The sequence below is a fragment of the Nyctibius grandis genome, chromosome 18, assembly GCF_013368605.1.
Source record: "Nyctibius grandis isolate bNycGra1 chromosome 18, bNycGra1.pri, whole genome shotgun sequence".
In the NCBI taxonomy this organism is placed as follows: domain Eukaryota; kingdom Metazoa; phylum Chordata; class Aves; order Nyctibiiformes; family Nyctibiidae; genus Nyctibius; species Nyctibius grandis.
The window spans coordinates 8,254,746-8,271,545 of NC_090675.1; the positions used below are offsets into that span (position 1 = coordinate 8,254,746).

The 16,800-nt window shown below is 51.0% G+C and overlaps 1 protein-coding gene across 3 annotated transcripts in view; it reads left to right on the forward strand.

Moving 5' to 3' along the window:
• Positions 1-1,665: 1,665 nt before the first annotated feature.
• RPH3AL (rabphilin 3A like (without C2 domains)) overlaps positions 1,666-16,800 on the forward strand; it is a 41,143-nt gene continuing 26,008 nt past the window's right edge. The window contains exons 1-4 of one of the 3 annotated variants that reach the window (XM_068415559.1): positions 1,666-1,798; positions 9,502-9,613; positions 10,966-11,109; positions 13,118-13,247. In XM_068415559.1, coding sequence (XP_068271660.1) covers positions 9,537-9,613; positions 10,966-11,109; positions 13,118-13,247 — 351 coding nt within the window. In that variant the 5' untranslated portion in view covers positions 1,666-1,798; positions 9,502-9,536. Of the gene's footprint in view, positions 1,803-8,507; positions 8,541-9,501; positions 9,614-10,965; positions 11,110-13,117; positions 13,248-16,800 lie in introns of those variants that run through there. The other 2 variants (XM_068415557.1, XM_068415558.1) reach the window with 2 other exon arrangements.

Here is a 16,800-nt window from a genome sequence, read left to right on the forward strand (position 1 = left end):
AGGTTGCTCTCCGTTACAGTCCTTGTCGTGTATATTTAAAATCTCTGGCAGCTGTGATGTGGTGAATAATTCAGTGAAACCCATCATTGATAGAAGAGAGATTTCGAAGGGTTCTTTGGGTGGAACTGGAAGTGCCTGCTTTCTGAGAAACAAGTATATTAAAAATTGACTTCATGCTATCAAGATAAAACTCGTATTTAACCCTTTTAAATTTTTAATGTAATGTCATATTTATTCTCTGTGACTTCCAGCTATCAAGGCCCAGCCTCGCAGTCAGGCTCTGAAGCATCTGTGGTTCTGTGGGGATCCCGACGAGCAAATTCAACAGCAGAATGGATACAGGCTCTGAGATGTGTGCTGTTTCCTGCGCCTATTGCTCCTGCCAGTACAGCTGGTTAAATAAGGTAATTTATCTTTTTCCTGAAGCTGGCTAAATGGTGTGTTTAATTTATTTATATTATTGACTGTGGGGAGGACTACCCTGGTGCGAAGTGTCATCTTCAAGTGCTTTCTTCCACAGAAATACAGGCTCTGTATTAATGCAAACACTGCTTCCTCTAATGTATTTTTCAACACTTGCCTAAACCAAAAAGCAAAATACATATTCAGACTTGAACTTGATTTAGGTAAAAGGTGGCTCAGGGTCCCTAAGCTTATCCTGAGCTCTTGGGGATGTATGGAAGTGATGGGGCTTGCAGGGTCCATGTTGTGTCCACGTTGGGCCCACACCGTACCCGGTTTGCAACCCTTCCTGCAGACCAAGCGTTTGCTGATGTGGGGAGCCTGTTCACAGGACTGTCCACGGCAGTCCTGGGAGGAATAGCTTCACTGTAAAAAAAGCAAGACCAAATTTTGCTGCTGATCCCAGGCAACCTTCTGTAGCTGGTGTCTGTTGTTAGGGTCGCTTTGCAGGCTTGGGCCCTTAATTTTTAAAAGTTACAAGTCCCCATGGTGGTCCTGGGCCCAGCAGTTCTCCTTGCTTTGCTATGGGGTACCCTTGTTCTGAACTACTTTTTTTCACTGCAAAATTCACTTTTGTGGTGGGGTTGGGTTTTGCTGTGAGGTTGGTTGTTTGTTTCTTGGGGTTGTTTTTTTTGCTTTGGCGTTTTGGGTTTGTGTTTTTCAGTTGTTTTTTTGTGTTTCTTTAGTTGTTTTGTTTTTTTTTTGTCATTTGGGGGTTTTTTTTGGTTGTTGGGGGTTTGTTTTGTTCCAGTAGGTTTGTGTTTTGGTTGGTTTGTTTGTGTTTTGGTTGGTTTGTTTGTGTTTTGGTTGGTTTGTTTGTGTTTTGGGGTTTTGTTTGTTTTTGTTGCTCCTGCTTTTCCTCGTTTGTAGTTTGGGTTTTTTTCCTTGTGGGTTTTTATTCTCTTTTGGGGCTCCCGGGTGCGGCCGGCCGGTCCCAGCGCCCATCGGGGCGGCTCCGCTCCGAGCCCCGCAGCTCCGGGCCGGGCCTTGGCGGCGGCCGGCGCTGGCGGGACGGGTGCAGCGCGGCGCCGCCAGGGGGTGCCCGTGCCCGCGGGGGCGCGGAGCAGCGCGGGGCGGGGCTGGAGGCGGCGGGGGCGGTGCGGGTGCGCTCCGTTTCCGCGTTGTCCCGGGGGTTTGGGGCGGCCGCGGCTCCGCGTCGCGTCCCAGCGTGGCCCGTGGCGGAGCCGGCTGCGAGTTTTGCCGGGGCCGGGTGCGGAGCGGTGGGTGCGCGGGGAGGACGCGGCGGCGGGGGCAGCGGCCGGTGCCCAGCCCGCAGCTCTGCCGGGAGGGCGTACGGGAGCTCCGCGCGGAGTTTCAAGCGGAGTTTCAGGTGTCGGTAGGTACGGGCTGCCTGGGCACCTGCGGGGAAAGCGCTGTGCTCGGGGCCCGTGGGCTACGGCCCCTTCCCCCGGCGAGCTGGGACAGCGGAGCAGCTTTTGGGGGCGCCTGGGGCACCCACACCTGGAGCTCCACGGGTGGGAGAATCTTATCTAAAATGCTGCTGAAAGCAGTCTGGAAACACAGCAAGGTGAGCTGCACAAGGCTGAGTTTAGGTGGAATTCAGCCTCCTGAAGGTAACCAAATGTAAGGGGCAGAGGTGTGGGGGGAAACATGCCAGAGGGGCGGTTGAAGGTGACACGGTCCAGCAAAAAAATTATCATCTCCCGTGTGATTTCGAGAGCTGTTGGGCTTGTGCATGTTGTATGGTGGGAGCAGCCACGTGCGTCCTGCAGCAGATGGATTGTCATGGTCCTTTTGGGCACTCTGACACAGGGTGATGGGTGCCCTTGTATGTGCAAGTAAGAATGGCATGCTGTGCCCACTGCCAGGATTTTTAGTCTGCTGCAGCTTGGGTCAGGTACTCCCCAGGGCCTGGTCAAAGTCCACGGCTTTCTTTTTGCACATACCGACAACATTCAGGGTGATAAAGGTCTTGGAGTTAGTGCTGGCTGTGCTTGTGTGTTGCTCAAAGGCTTCCTAGGATGCCAAAACCGATGCCATAGCTTAAGGATGCTGAGAAGGGGTGTTTCATCCTCCAGATGTGATGGCTGGCCTGTGGCTCGGGGCCGTGCTGGACAGACGGTTTTTGGCAAGGCCTGGGCTCAGGCTGCTCAGCAGAGCTTCGCCGCCGGCTGTGAATGTGCTTTTCCTGGTTCATTTGAGGTTACCTGCAAAACAGGCTGGCGTGCCGTTCTCCTGCAAGGGATTCCTTGACACACGCTGGCCCGTGCTCAGTACTTCCTGAGTATGTCCAGTTCTTTCTAAGAAACTTGATGCTTCTCTGGAGGCTGGGAGGTGCTGATTCCACCCTGCCAACCTCCAGCACAGGAGGCCTCCTGAGCTTCTTAGCATATCAGAATAGTGAAATGAGTCTCTCTAATTGGCTATTTAGATGCTAATTTGCTTCTCCTAGGCTTATGCCAGATCAACCTGTCCCAGAATGTGAGTCAGAAAGAGCCTGCTGTCTTCATGAATTATTCACTTTGCACAGCGCACCTGCCTGGCTGGGGATCAGAAGGAAATAGGGCCAAAGTCTGATAAATAAAGATACACCCTGACAGGTGGAATAGCGCTGGCTTTCCTGCCCAGCACCGTAGGGTGCTGGGGAGCTGGAAGACTGTTTTGCTTGGGCAAAAACTGGTTCTTTATAGCTTACCATATATCAAGTAGCTACACTAATAAGTGCCTCTCAGTAATAGAGGATTGTTGGTACCGTATGTCAGTTTTCCTGTAGAGCTGATTTTATCTTCCACTCGTAGGACTGGCATGGACCTCCAGGGCATTGCATTTTATAAGCTCTTTAACAAGCTCTGTCTTAAAAGGAGTTAGGCTTCTTGCCACTGTCGCTAGGGTTGGGAAGCAGCTCTGGTACCTGGGAACCTTCTTTGTTTTCCTCCCAAACCTCATCCTCACTTGTTCCTTTTCCAGCTTGGCCTTACGTGATAATGACACCTGTCACTTCTGATGTGCTGTGGCCAGTTTGTGTTTAATTTGAGCTGGGCCAACCAGCTCTGAATACACAGCTCTGAATGAGGTTTTCCCTATTTTGCTGGCACTGGTGCTGCTTAGATTGAGCTTTCACGGTGAGACAGACTGGAGAAAGTCTGTCTGATTGGGTTCTTAAGTTGTTGTCCCAAAGCTTGCCAAGGCTTTGTGGTGTTTATTTGTGTTTTCCTTGTCTCTGTTGGCCCAAGTCGCAGAGCTACAAGTCAAGTCTGATCATATTGGATTCCTTGTGTTGCTTGGCTCTCCATCTGCTGCGAAGGGTTTGCACTGATTGTGGGGATTTGTCACAGTCAGGAACAGCAAAAGGCCGTTTCTCAGCCGTGCCCCTGTGCACCAGCCCTGCTCTCTCCCTTCCCGAGAGCGGGCAGCAGGAAGGTGATGAGGATTGGTTGGCTGTGCTGGGCTTGTGCTTCCTACCTGCTTAGCCCTATCAATGTCGATGCTTACAGCAGGCTCCTTTGCCACTGGAGGGGCTGAGAAACCACTAGATGTAGGTGTGAAGGGGCAGTTCAAAGTGGCTTGTGTGTGAGAAGAACTCTTATAAAGCCCTGATTCAGGCCAGCACTTGTACAGGCACAGTTACTCCCCTTCTCTGGCTCTGAGACTTGGCTGCGTCTTGAAAGTCAAGTGTGTGTCTTCTGCCACGCTTCTACAGCCCCAGGGGTTATTCTGTCACTTTAAAAGAGTCATGCGCTTTGAATTACAACTGTGGCACTAGGATCTTTAAAACATGAGGGGAAGGCTTGTGTCTGGACTAAATAGCCTTTCCCTGCCTGCTCGCACTTGTCTCCCTGCTGCCTGACGAGTGTCTGGGAGGAAAAGGGACTGGCTGGCAGTGGGTGGGAGGCAGAGGCTGGGTTCACCTTATCTATCTCCGCTAGTCATTTATCCTCTGTCGTAGCAACAAGAGCAAGCACTCACTTAGTTGCTAAGGTTTCCCAGGGATAATGGGGTCTGGTGTGCAAGCAGAGAATAATTACCCTGCCTCTTTGAGGGAGCAGCAGCTGAAAATAAAAACAGGCCAGCACGGTACTTGGTGCAAGCTGGGAGTCCTGGGGGAGGTGATGCCCTCAAAGCAGGCGAGTTAATTACACCGGCACAGCTCAGCTTGGGAATTGGGAACTTGTCTCTGGCCAACTGTTTAATTTTTATTTTTTAAATGAAGTATTTAAAAAAAAAAAAAGTCTAATTAATTTCCTATAAAACCAAATTAATATAGACACGAGCTGCTTAGCTGAAATCACCAGGCAAATGAAAGCTGACTGGAGAGCTCCTTATGGGCCTGTATAGGACACTTCCGTATTTGCAGGGCTCTGAGGAATTCATGCTTCGTTGGCACCTGTAATCGGCCCAGCTGGAGGAGGGCTCGTGCAGGCTGTGCTTTTGCTGCTGCAAGGAGGTGTTTTCTACTGCAGTGACTACCTCAATGTCAACAAGACCCTTCAGTTTTAACTTTGATGTAGTTAAGGTAAAGTCAAAATGTGTCTGAGGTGGAGGAGTGAGGAAGGGACTTGGTGTAGTGAGATGATGCTAAAAGTGTGCATGGGCTGGAAAGGCAAGCTGGTAAATTTGGGACAGAAAAATATTAAGGGTGTTAAATACAGGGCTACAGCCTGCCTCAGGGAGTGCATGATCCAGGAATCTCTGGAGGCTGGGAGGGCATTCTGGAAAAGTATTGCTGTGTTGTGCTCTGTTCTTACACTCTTCTTTAAGCATCTGCTCTTGGAGCTGGTCAGATAGCAGGTACCATGCTCGCTGGACCTTTGGCATGGCCTGCTATGACTGCTTTGTTATTAAGGTAAAGATACATGATGTTCATGTTGCTCTTCTACCGAGAAAACCGGCCTTCTTTCACGGAAGAGCCTGACATTCTTTGAAGGGCGTCATGTCAAAGGGCTGTGTCTGCGTGCTGTCGTCAGCCAGGGCTAGCTCTGGGACGTGCTGACGTGGCAACCTTCTGCCATGGTGGCCGCCAGTTGTTGGTGCTGAACATGCTGGTTGCTGGAATGCAGATCAGGAGTGCACCCAGAAACGCCTCCCGCTGTGGTTCTGCTGCTGCTTCGGGAAGGTGTGCCTGCCACAGGGGCCATGGCTGTGTAGGGTGGTGTGGAAGGGCGCTGGCCTCTCGCCAGCCAGCTGCAGCCCACCTTCATCCTCCAGGCTGGTAACGGAAACTGTCCAGCAGGGAAGGTCCTGCTCACTTTGCTGTCTTGTGGTCACTCTGCAGGGATGTGGGGCCAAGTCAGCAGCGTGACCCTGCTGCTGTTTCCTTCACTCAGACCCCACGTGAAGATGTCTCCCTCACAGACTGAAGTCATGTTCTCTGGCTGCAGGGTCCAAGTCTCATCATGGAGACAGCAGAAGCAGTGCTACGTCAGAGCAGCAGGCAGAGACGTGCTCAGTTATGCATCCTCCAAAGTGCCCCTGGCCCCGTGCAAAGGGTTGGCTCGCTGCGGGGCAGCACTCCTTCCTTGCAGTGCTCCTCTCTTAGCTTCTGTGCCAAGGGCAGCCAGGTGGACTCAGATTTAATGAGGTTTTGTTTCACATGACTTCCTTCATCATAGGAAAGGAACAAACAGGTGGGGGGTTTTTAAAGCAGGTCATAGAGTATCAATAAGAGCTCCCTTTTAATTCTTACTTCAAGTAAAAAGCAGAATCTTGGACTGGGAAGTTTTCTTTCTGTAACACCGAGTACTTGTGCTTCCCCTTCATTCTGTATGCAGTGTACTTGCAGCAGGGCCAAGAGCTGTGAATTTCTCTTGCTCTCTCACTGCTAGAGACTGGCCGTCTCTGCCCTTCTTTAGCTTGTTGAGAGGAGTGGAGGACAGGGAGGGGATGGCTCTGTGAGGTAGGTGCTAACTGGAGCATTTTTGAGAGAGAGTACAGTGGAGGCTGACTGCGAGAGGGATGTTTCACCATAGCCCATAGAAATGACTACCCAGGCTGGTGTGATTTTGCTATCTTGGTGTTTCTGATTAGGCTGATTCCACTGTACTTCTTGTCCTGTACAGAGATAAGAGGGAGGATGCTTCATGCCTTACAGATACGGATGCCATTTCTCTGGCATTGTGCCCATGGCCATGCAAGATATTCCTTTCCCTCCAGTCCTGCCAGTGCTCTTGTTTCTGCCCCAGCAGACTGTGGCCTGCAGTCCCATGTCATTCTTGTTTCCTTCTCCAAGGTAGTTGGGTCAAACCACACCGGGCTTTTTTCAGAGGCAAAGGTGCAAAGCCACCTGCAATGCCAGTTTACAGCAGAGGGAGCAGCAGATACTTAATGCTGCCGAAAGAAAATGCTCCTGTAAAAATTTTAGGGAATAACGTATCTGAAGACTATTTTGGCATATGGTGGATCTCTAGGCTGCGTTTTGTTTTCCTTCTCTCTTTGCAGATGCTGCTCAGGGAATGGTGGGGAACAGAAAGCGTATGCTGAGTAACAAGAGGCAGAAGAGCATGACATTGCTTGTTTTTGTTCAGTCATGCTGAGAAAAGTGCGCTGTGGTGCGAGGCTGGAGAATGTGTTTAGGTCTCTCCTGAGAAAAATGCTTAGCTGATGTGCTCTATTCTGACTTGCCTTCAGCTCTGCTAGAGCAGTTAAAGCTCTGCAGAGGAATGGCAGATGTATTCAGCGCCGCTTTCCACCCTGAAAGCACAGCTGCTGGCAAAGCAAACTCCTCTGCCCTGGCCATGGTATGGGGCTCATCGCCAGCTCTAGCTTTTATGCTAAACACCCCACAGCTGCCAAGCGCTGGTCACGTCGGTGTGGTTGTGTGCATTCAGCCTCGCCAGCGGACATTGAGTGTGTGGGCTGTGCTGTTCTTCAGGTGTGCGTGAGTGGGAGGGAAGAGTATGTGGTATATCTGAAGAGTAATTTAATATATGCATTTGTGGGGGGGGTACATGTGCATGTAATCCTGTAACAACACATCACAGGCTTGGAAAATATCTGGAAAATCCCAGGTCAGCTGTTCTGTGCGAAATTGTAGCTTCTCTCTGCTTCTAACACTGGCCCAGGGGTAGGAGCCTCCGTATTTTTTTAATGCTCGATTGCTCCCCTGTGTGTGAGCTGCTGTGGGACGTGTGCGGGGACTGTGTTCTCTCCTTGCTTGAGATCGTGAAGAAGATGAAAAGAGCAGGAGGTGTTCTGGGACAAAATGGAAATGCAAACCCACAGCATGTGTGGCACTGAGCAGAGCGGGGAAAGTAGTTGGTAAATGGAAGCCGCAAGGGTTGAAGGATCTCTTCTAGGCATGATCCCTTTCAAAAGTGATCACATCAACTAATGTAGTAAAGGTTTAAAAAATTGCAAGTGACACTTCTGTCTGTCCTTCCTGTCTCAACCTGTCTTTCTCTGCCGAGCTTTTCTTGCAGCCTCCCATCTCCTCCCTGCCTTGCTTTGCTGTACAGTCAGACTCTGCTGCTGAGCATTATGCCGATTTGTTAGAGCCTTCACCCTTTTTTGTACATCTGTCCCCCTGCACTGAAAGAAATCTGTGCTTTGTGTGGAATTCCTCCTCTTCTCTCCTGCCTGTTGTAAGCGCCGAGTTTTCAGACTCTCTCCAGAAACTGGATGGTCAGAGAGGAAGGAACTGGTTCACTGTTTGTAACCGTTCTGGCTCTCAAGGCTGACGTGGGGTTTGGCAGGAGATAGCTGTCCGTTCTCTAACACAGGTTAGTGTTTCTGTGCTGGCGGGTGAGTGCAGTGTGTGTGGCACACGTGAGCTCAGCCTAGGGAGAGAGAGATCAGTTTGCACAAGCTGCTGCCTGCCTGTGTAAGAGGGCCAAGGCCGTGCAGGCTGCGATGCCTCTGTGCCTGGCACAGAAGCAGAAATCTCTGTGTGTCAGCAGTGGATAGCAAAGGTAGGTGCAACACGCTGAACCATGGGCACTGCTGGGGTAAGTGCTGTGGATTGAGACTGGAACATGTGCTTTCTCGGGAACTGCTGCACAGTTGGCAGGTGATACACCTCGCCTGCTATTGTATCTGATTTGTGTTTGCCAAACAGCATTAAGCACGTTATCTCTGCCCAGCAGGTACGGTTTCAAAGCTGGCAAGTGTCTGTTCTGGGAAAGGTAAGTATTAATACCTGGAAACTTATCCATTAGTGTTCATGAGACACTTGCTCTGCTGGAGAGCAGATCCAGCTCGAGAAAAGCTCGGTACATCAAGACTAGTTTTGCCTCCACTGAAATCTTTTGGCTGTGTCTGTCCCTTGGTGCTTTCTGTTCATCTGAGCTGCTGGTAGGACTCAGAACTCCTTAGCTGCAAAGTCTCTTTTGGGGATGCATTTCTCCCATGGGTACATGGAAGTTGGCTCTTGCTGCCTTTACTGATCAGTTCACAGTGAAATTGCCATTGAACACCAGGAACCACTGGTGTGACCGTGCTGGTTACAGGAGCTGCAGTAGGAGATCTGCTGCAAGAGGTGCTGTCTTAAACATCAGAGAATGCAAACAAGCTGCTATTGTGGGCTGTAGTTATAAATATCAGGCTATTATGGAGGCAGTTTTAATGAACGGAATGACTTGCCACTATTCATGCTGATTGTCGCGTGGGTTTTTGTTTGTTACCCCATTAAGAGGTAAAAAAAAGCAACTGTAGCTCCTTTGTGTCCTTTAGAGTGGCTTTCTCTGTCAGTACTGCAGCGTTGGGGCTCTAAAGGTGATGGGGAAGAGATTATTCTTATGAACAATGCTTTTTTTTTATAGTTTGAAATGAAAAATCAAAACTGACAAAGAGTCCCTGGCTTTTTTTTTTCAGAGTACCATAAAATCTAAACTTCTAGCCTTGACTTCAAGGTATTTGAAGGTATTTATTGGCTTATATTTTATGAGGATGATGGTATGTTTTTATCGCTGTCTGTGGGTGAGTCTGTCTACTTCCACCGTGTGTGACGCCGGCAGATCACCTTTGTTGTGCTTGCCAGAAGACTGGCCCTTCAGGATGGTTAATAAGGCTGTGCCAAGCACTGCCCTGTGCTTTCTTGAGGGTGGGGTGGCAGCTGTGCTCAATGCTGGTGTTTGCTTCTTACAGGTGTGATCCCTGCCTCGCCTCCCCAGCCTGGTGCCATGGCTGACACGATTTTTGGCAGCGGGACGGGCCAGTGGGTGTGCCCCAATGACAGGCAGCTGGCACTGCGTGCCAAGTGAGTCCTCACCACCCTCCTCCTCCTCTCCTTCCAGCCTCAGCTCTGGCCTGAATGGTTTCCCGGTGTCTCTGTGGAGCACTGGCCCATTGGCCTCAACCACAGCCTGGTTGGGAGGCAACAGTTGGTCTGTCCCGCAGACCCCTCTGTACCCTAGAAGTGTGCTGCTTGGGTGGGACGGGAGCCTGCTAAGCTGGGGCTCAGTGCTTGGCTGCTGCTTGGAGCTGCCAGCCTGCAGTGGAGTTTGCAGCGTGGCTGGTGTGTGGTGGGAGTTCATCCCACCAGCCTCCCCTGGGTGAAAGGAAGGGCTTGGAGGCAGACTCATATCTCTGCAGCACCCTAAATATAATTGATAGCATCCCCCAGCTGCCAGCAGTCTTTTGTTTTAGGAACTTGTCATTTGATCTCATTTTCCCCTGAAGTTAAATTAGTGTGTCACCTAAAGACGAAAAGGATGGAGATGAGTCAAGCACTAGAATTGCATTTGTTTCTTGGATGCTTTCCTCCTCTGGCAGCCAGTACCATGCCACTGCCACCTCTGCTCTTGTCTGAACCTCTGGGGTCAGCCTGCTGCAGACTGTTAGAAATTAGGAGGTCACCCTGTGTCTGAGGGGACTGCCTGAGTGTGAACAGTGCCCACCACTGCCTCTTCACCTGAAAGCCTCATTAAGACAGCTGTGTCTGATAGCGCCCTGCATTCTGCCAGCAGCTGTGACTTTATCCAGTGACCTCTAAACCCCTACTGAATGGTAATTAATTGAGCTGTGAAAGCTCCTGCCTGTCCCCAAGAGAGCTAAGGAGAAACGTCAGCTGCTGGACTTGAGGCACGGAGGGAAATGGCTTGCTGAAGTCCTCCTGCGGGCCTGGGTTAGATCAAGGGAGGAAGCTGCCAAATTTATATGTCCAAGCGTGCCTGGCAATTAGTGTGTTTGAACTGAGGACCTTAGAAATGTGTGATCTGGAGGGAGGAGGGTGCAGGTAATCCCCGTGTTCTGGAGTCCACTGTTGGCATTTGTGGTGTCTGGCATTGGCACCCATCTCTGCAAGGGTATCCCCAGGGCAGCCAGCACTAGGTGCACTAGTTTTCTTTATGGGCAGAGCCAACCAGGAGTGAGGACATGGAGTGGTAAAATACAAACTAGAGCAGGGAGGGAAATGAGAGGGCAGGGGGAGACAGCACAGCCCTCAGTGATGTGTGATCTGGTCAGTGAGAAGAGACACCCGCTTTGGGCATTAGCGAGGGAACAGACTTCTCAGGCTCAGTGTGCCTGGCACGTTTGGCCTGTGGGGCAGGTCAGGGGTTTTGTGCTTTCCTTTCACAGCTTAATTCTTCCCTCCGCCCCCTCCCACAGGCTCCAGACAGGCTGGTCGGTGCACACGTTCCAGACTGAGAAGCAGAGGAAGATGCAGGCTCTGAGCCCGCAGGAACTTGAGGTCATTCTGGAAGTCATCCGCAAGGCGGAGAAATTGGACATCATCGAGCAGCAGCGCATTGGGTACAGTCACGTTCATTTGTCCCCTTCCCTCAGGAGGAAAGGTCAGCGCAGACGGAGGAGTGGCTCTCCTGGCTGCCTGAGCTCAGCCTCCATCAGTCAGAGCATGCTTTAGGTCAGTTATTTTCCCCTCCATGTTGCTTGTTTGGAGGTGATGAACATTGGGAAGGATGTGATGTTTTCCTTCTCCCCATGTCTCAAACCTTTCTTGTGCCTTCTTTGAGCCTTGGGGCTCGCTGTGGTTGCAGCTACTGACACAGTCCCTGGTAAATGCAGCCTGTGCTAAGGCAGCTGCCCCGGTGGCCCTGGAAGGGGCTGGGGAAGACGCTGAGCGCTGCAGCTGCACCCGCTGCTCGTGGATGGTGTGGCTCAGAAGCTGTTGCTGGCAGTGCAGTTAGGTTTTCCCTTGTCCAGGATTTTCCTGGAGCAGTGAATGAGTTTATGTTCTAGTTGGCTGAGCCCCCTGGAAGGGCTTTGCTAGCTTGAATTATTTAATTTACGGGCACCTTTTTGCTGCTGCAGATTTCCATTTGCTTTCAGTCCTGCTGCAGGTCTGGCCTCACTGTGTCTGTGGTCGTCCTACACTGACCACCTTTAAAGCTGGGGAGTTCAGCAGTCCTGCAGCATTTCCCAGCGGTGTTTTGTGTTCACAAGGCAGGAAAGGCCAGTGACTCCCAGCCCGTGTCCAGCAGGCCCAGCTTCTTGCCCCTGTGCTTCGCTCTGTCCCTGTGCAGTGCACGTGAGTGCTAATGGGAACTGAGAGTGATGTTTGTGTGATGTATGGGAGACCCCAGCAGTGGCCAGTGACCCTGAGGGCCAGTCGTTCCTGTGCGGTTGTTGGTGTAGCTTGCAGACAGCGAGAGCCTTGCTGTTCCCATGCTGCAGTGTTCTCTGAAATGCCTCTGCTAACTCCTGGGAGTTCTATTCTGCTGAAGTCAGGGATGATAAATCCAGTAATGATGGCTCAGCCTGGCTGTGCTGTCTGACCTCGTCACCATAGGCAGTACCTCTTTCAAACAGACCTCGCCCTCCTCTCGGTGCGGGACTTGGCTGATGGGACATTAGTGCTAATGAGAATGGGGTTGCATGGGTAGCAGGATGGCGTTTCCCCCTGAGCCGCGTGCGTGCGCACGGCTGCGGCTGGTCGCTGCCTCTGATAAATGGCCTGGCTGTTATCATTCCCCATTTACGGATGGATGCTTGAGAGCTGCCAAGCAGTGATCTCATGACAGCAGCCTTGCTCTACATGCTCTCCACATCCTGCATCCTAATTGCTTATCCCGCCTTCCTTCCCTTTCGTAGTCCTGCTGCTACGGACATTGTGCATACATATGTGCTTCCTGACTTCCAAGCGGGCTGTCGGATGAAGCAGGGAGCAGTTTCTGGCATTCCTGTGCTGCAGCCGGGCTCATTCTGGCCCGATGGCTTCAGTCTGCCCTTCCTGCTTCTCGTGGGATGTGGGCAAGTGATGTGCTGGCAGTGCTGCTTTCAGGGAGTGTGTGTAAGAGTGGAGCAGGGCTTCACAGGTCTAACTCCTCTGCCCTTTCCCCGTGCTGTCTGACTTGCCATGATCTGAGCACTAAATAATTTTCCTGCTTTACAGGCAGGAAATCATTGTGCTGAGGCTGTGTGGCCCCAGAGACACTGAGGTCCTAAAAGATGCTGGGACCAAGCTCCTCTTGTGAGCTGTCTGCACTGCACCCACTAGCTGAGTCAGGCCTGTCAGTCATATTCAGGGTTTTGATTATTCTGGTCTTGGTGAGCATCAGTAGATGGGTTTACAGAGGTTTGTATCCCCTGAAGTTCAAGAGCCACCTGATGGGAAATACCGAGTGCAGAGACTGAAGTGAAAGTACATATAGTCTCGACAAGGGGCCTAGAACCTCACAGAAGAGGCAAAGGTAGGCTGAGTCTGGAGCACACGTCTGCAGGGTTTCAGCATGCCTCAGTACCACGTGCCTCCATTTCCAAGGTGAGCACTGTGACCTCTGCTCTGCCTCGTTCCCTGCAGGCGCCTGGTGGAGCGGCTGGAGAACATGAGAAAGAACGCAATGGGCAACGGCCTCTCCCAGTGTCTGCTCTGCGGTGAACTGCTCGGGCTGCTGGGCAGCACGTCGGTCTTCTGTCAGGATTGCAAAAAGGTGGGTTTGGTCACACGTGTTCTGCCTGTTCCCAGTAGCAGACCTGTTCAGGAAAGGCCCCTAGGCCTCTTGGAAGCGAGTTAGCTCTGCAGAGTTATCTTAGCCCCACTTGTCTAGGTCGGTGCTGTCAGACCATCAGGTTTTCTCTTGCACCCTGGTTATCTTACTCCTCAGGATCCTAAGGAGCCTAAAGTGCACTTAGCTCTGAGATGGGGTGCATCAGCCCCCTGTGCATCTCCCACTCTAAGGCTGCGGAGTGGGAGAAGGAGCAGAAATGTACATCCCTCAGAGGCAACTCATAAAAGGGTCTGTGTGCTTTACTGTTATTTCCTGCAAGGTCTGCCCTTAGACCTTCCAGTAACGTCTCTTCAGAGGACTCAAGTCCATCTTCAAGTTCGAAACCAGTGTAAGGTTTCCAACCCTGATACATACATTAGCCTGTGCATCAACGAGTGCTGGTGTTTGTGTCCGTTGTTGGCAGGGCTGCACAGGTGCTGTGGAAAGGGAGCATTGGTTTGCAGGGAGACTGCTGTTCTGCTGGTGCCCTGGGGGACGACTGCTTCTTGTCTAGACTCTGCAGCCAAGGGGTTAATCTGTATCGCTGTGGAGATGATGATCTCCAAGGCAACCACCTTATCCTCCCTCTGCTGGGAGGCTGTTTTTCCTGCACTTAAAGCCCATCTTTCCCTGGGGAGATACCTCTGTAAATGACTTTGCCTCAGCGTGTTGCCGGGGGAGAGGTGAGAGTACCTGCTGGGTGCAGGAGTGTTTCTGACTTGCTGGTGGAAGGGAGCAGCCTGTGTTGACTGTGTCCCTGGTGGGTACTGGAGCCAAGGAGATACTTGCCCGTGTCACCTACCCTGTCACTGAGAAGGTGTCCCATGGAGCTCACAGGACAGCACTGAGTAAAACCTGCTTCTTTACCGTGGAGTGGCATGTTGGCACCTCTGTGGTTAAGCTGCCATGCAGGCCACGATGGAGAACCTTTTGTGCTGGCACTGCTGGAGGCTGAGATGCAGTTCTCATGCAGAGCAGTCTGCCTGTACTGGTCCACAGCTGGCTGCAGCACTGCTGGGCATAGAGGTCTTGTAGGAGAGGGAGGGGAGGTGGGTGCCCCTTGCAGTCAGAACCAAGGTCCCAGCATCTCTCCATACGTGCTCCCTGGGCAGGGAGCTGCTGTGGGCTGTGCTGCCTTTGCTGTCAAGGGAGTTTCTCTGCTGGATCCTATTTACAGAAGTGGCTTGACTGAGGCAGGGATTATGCAGAGGGTTACTTGTAAGGCAGTGACTGGGAAAGGAAACTCAAATCTTTGAACCCCGGGGCCCTAAGCCAGGAAGAAAATAGCCCTTTTAGGAAGAGGTGAGGAAGGAAGCTGCAGTAAGGTACTGGGAAGTGAAGGGTTTGGCTTAAAGGGGAGCTACAGGGCAGCTCTTGGAGAGGAGCACGGGCTCTGTGCACATGTGTCTGTGGAGGATAAAGGGCTGGGCGGCAGACAGGAGACGGCGAGCTGTTTCCTGTGTTTCAAGCACGTGGAATGACAGGATGTGCTGTATTCTTGCCTTCTTCCCTTGGTGATTCTGCTCTCACCTTGTCTGAAGCCAGCTAGGTCACATTGCCACAGCGTTCCCTAACCTCCTTCCTGGGAGCCTTGTACACTAATGAGGAGGCAAAAGCTGTTGCAGACGCTTCTGTGCCCTGTCCATTTGGAGTTGCAGGTGGTAACCCCCCAGCTAGTGAGGCTGTGACCAGGAGGGCTGTGACCAGAGAACTCCAGAGAAGGGCTGTTTTGGTTTTTTTTTGTGGTTATTCTCTTTTTGTCTGGAGTCTGTTGGGCACTTCAGGAGGATTCATATCCAGGTTGGTTTAAGGTGAGACCTTGCTTTTCCAGTGTGCATTTTTCAGCTGCTTTCAGCTTGGCTGCACTTTTCAGTGGTGTGCAAGGTCAGGGCAGTGCTGACTGGGTGCCCTGGGCTTCTCCCCTTGCTGCTTTTTAGTGTTGTGGAATGAACTCAGGGAACAGTCAACCCTTCGGCAGAGCACACAGAGTGAACTGTTACTTTAAGCTGGTTCCGTCTCGTCCAGGGACATCCATCACTCATGCAGTGTTGTATGCAATAAGCAATGACTTGTCAGGGAATTATGGATTTTTAAAGTTCATATTTTTCTTGCTAGCATTGCTCTGTTACCGTCTCATTGCAGCCCATTTAATTCAATAACAGGAATTGTTGTAATGATGCATCTGAAACATAGCAAATAACTTACCTTCAGCAAGTCCCTTCTGCTGAATAGAGGTTCTGTGTTTGTTGTAGCCTGGTGGATTTTCTAAGCGCCACTTTCTGTTTTATGAAGAATATTTTTAATGTTAGTTTTTATTATCTTGGAAACAAATGCATTATGGCAAGACAAAGATGTGTGCAAATCCTATGTGTTAACAATAGCAATAGTTAGACAAAGCATAATGTGTCACTTACCATGCAGAGGGTATCACTATCATGTATAAAAGATGAAGTAGAAGTAGGAGAAGAAAGTGCTTTATCTCGTATTTAATGAGGAATGGGGCTGCGTTTAATGTCCTTGATTTTTATGTTTTCTTCTGGGGGGTTGTGAGTGATGCTCAATTTTCCAGCTAGTCTGCAGAGAAGGGGAGGAGGAAAGCCCCGTTTTGTGTTGGAACTTTCAAAATTTATGGCTAGGAATAAAATCACTTGGAAACTTCCACTAGAGGGAGTGTTTGAATGTGCTATACCTGCGGGGATTGGGATCTTGGAGGGTATTTAAGACTGAGTTGCTCCCTCAGATTTTGGTTTGAGGGAGGGAGAATTTGGGGTAGTTCAGGTGGTGTCTGCTAGTTGCATCTGCAGTGCCCCTTGGCTTGGGTAGCACCATGTTGAGTCTTGATGCACCAGACCCAATAGGCTGTTCCTTATTTCTCTGAGCGGATGAGGATGAAGACAGGAACGGAGAGATGGGAGAGGAGCACCAGCCCCTGTGGGGCTGCTGGTGCCACCTCCCACTTTCTGTGCAGCATGAGTCAGGGACAGACCTGCCTCTGGACTACGCTGACCAAAATAGTTGGGTGCGTTTATTCGTGCAATGAAGCCATTGCCTCAGGTACCATTGTTCGGCCACTCTCCTCCAGGCGTGGGCACTGAGGGCTGAGTGGGCCACTGAGAATTTTGTCCCTGGACACAGACCTACTGACTCAGAGGAGGAGCAGCCTGGTTAGGGGGATATGTAAAACCTTAACTGGGGAGGTTAAATTCACGTCTCTCTCTAAGCAAGGTTTTGCTCTCCAGGGCCATCTTGTGAGTGGCTTTTGCTCTCTGAGGATCAAAGAATTCATCCAATTTCTCATTCAGGCTGTAAGCCAAGCCTGATACACATCAGCTTCATTATATAATATTAGGTGATTCAGGTTGTAAATGGCTTGTAATGCCAGCGGAGACATGAAAGTTCCCTTGTGCAGCAATAGAGGCCGTGCGGTGCTATCAGGCATTCTGCTCAGGAAATGTGCGTGTAGGCACGGCCGTGCCCCCTTCCTAAGCAGCCACAA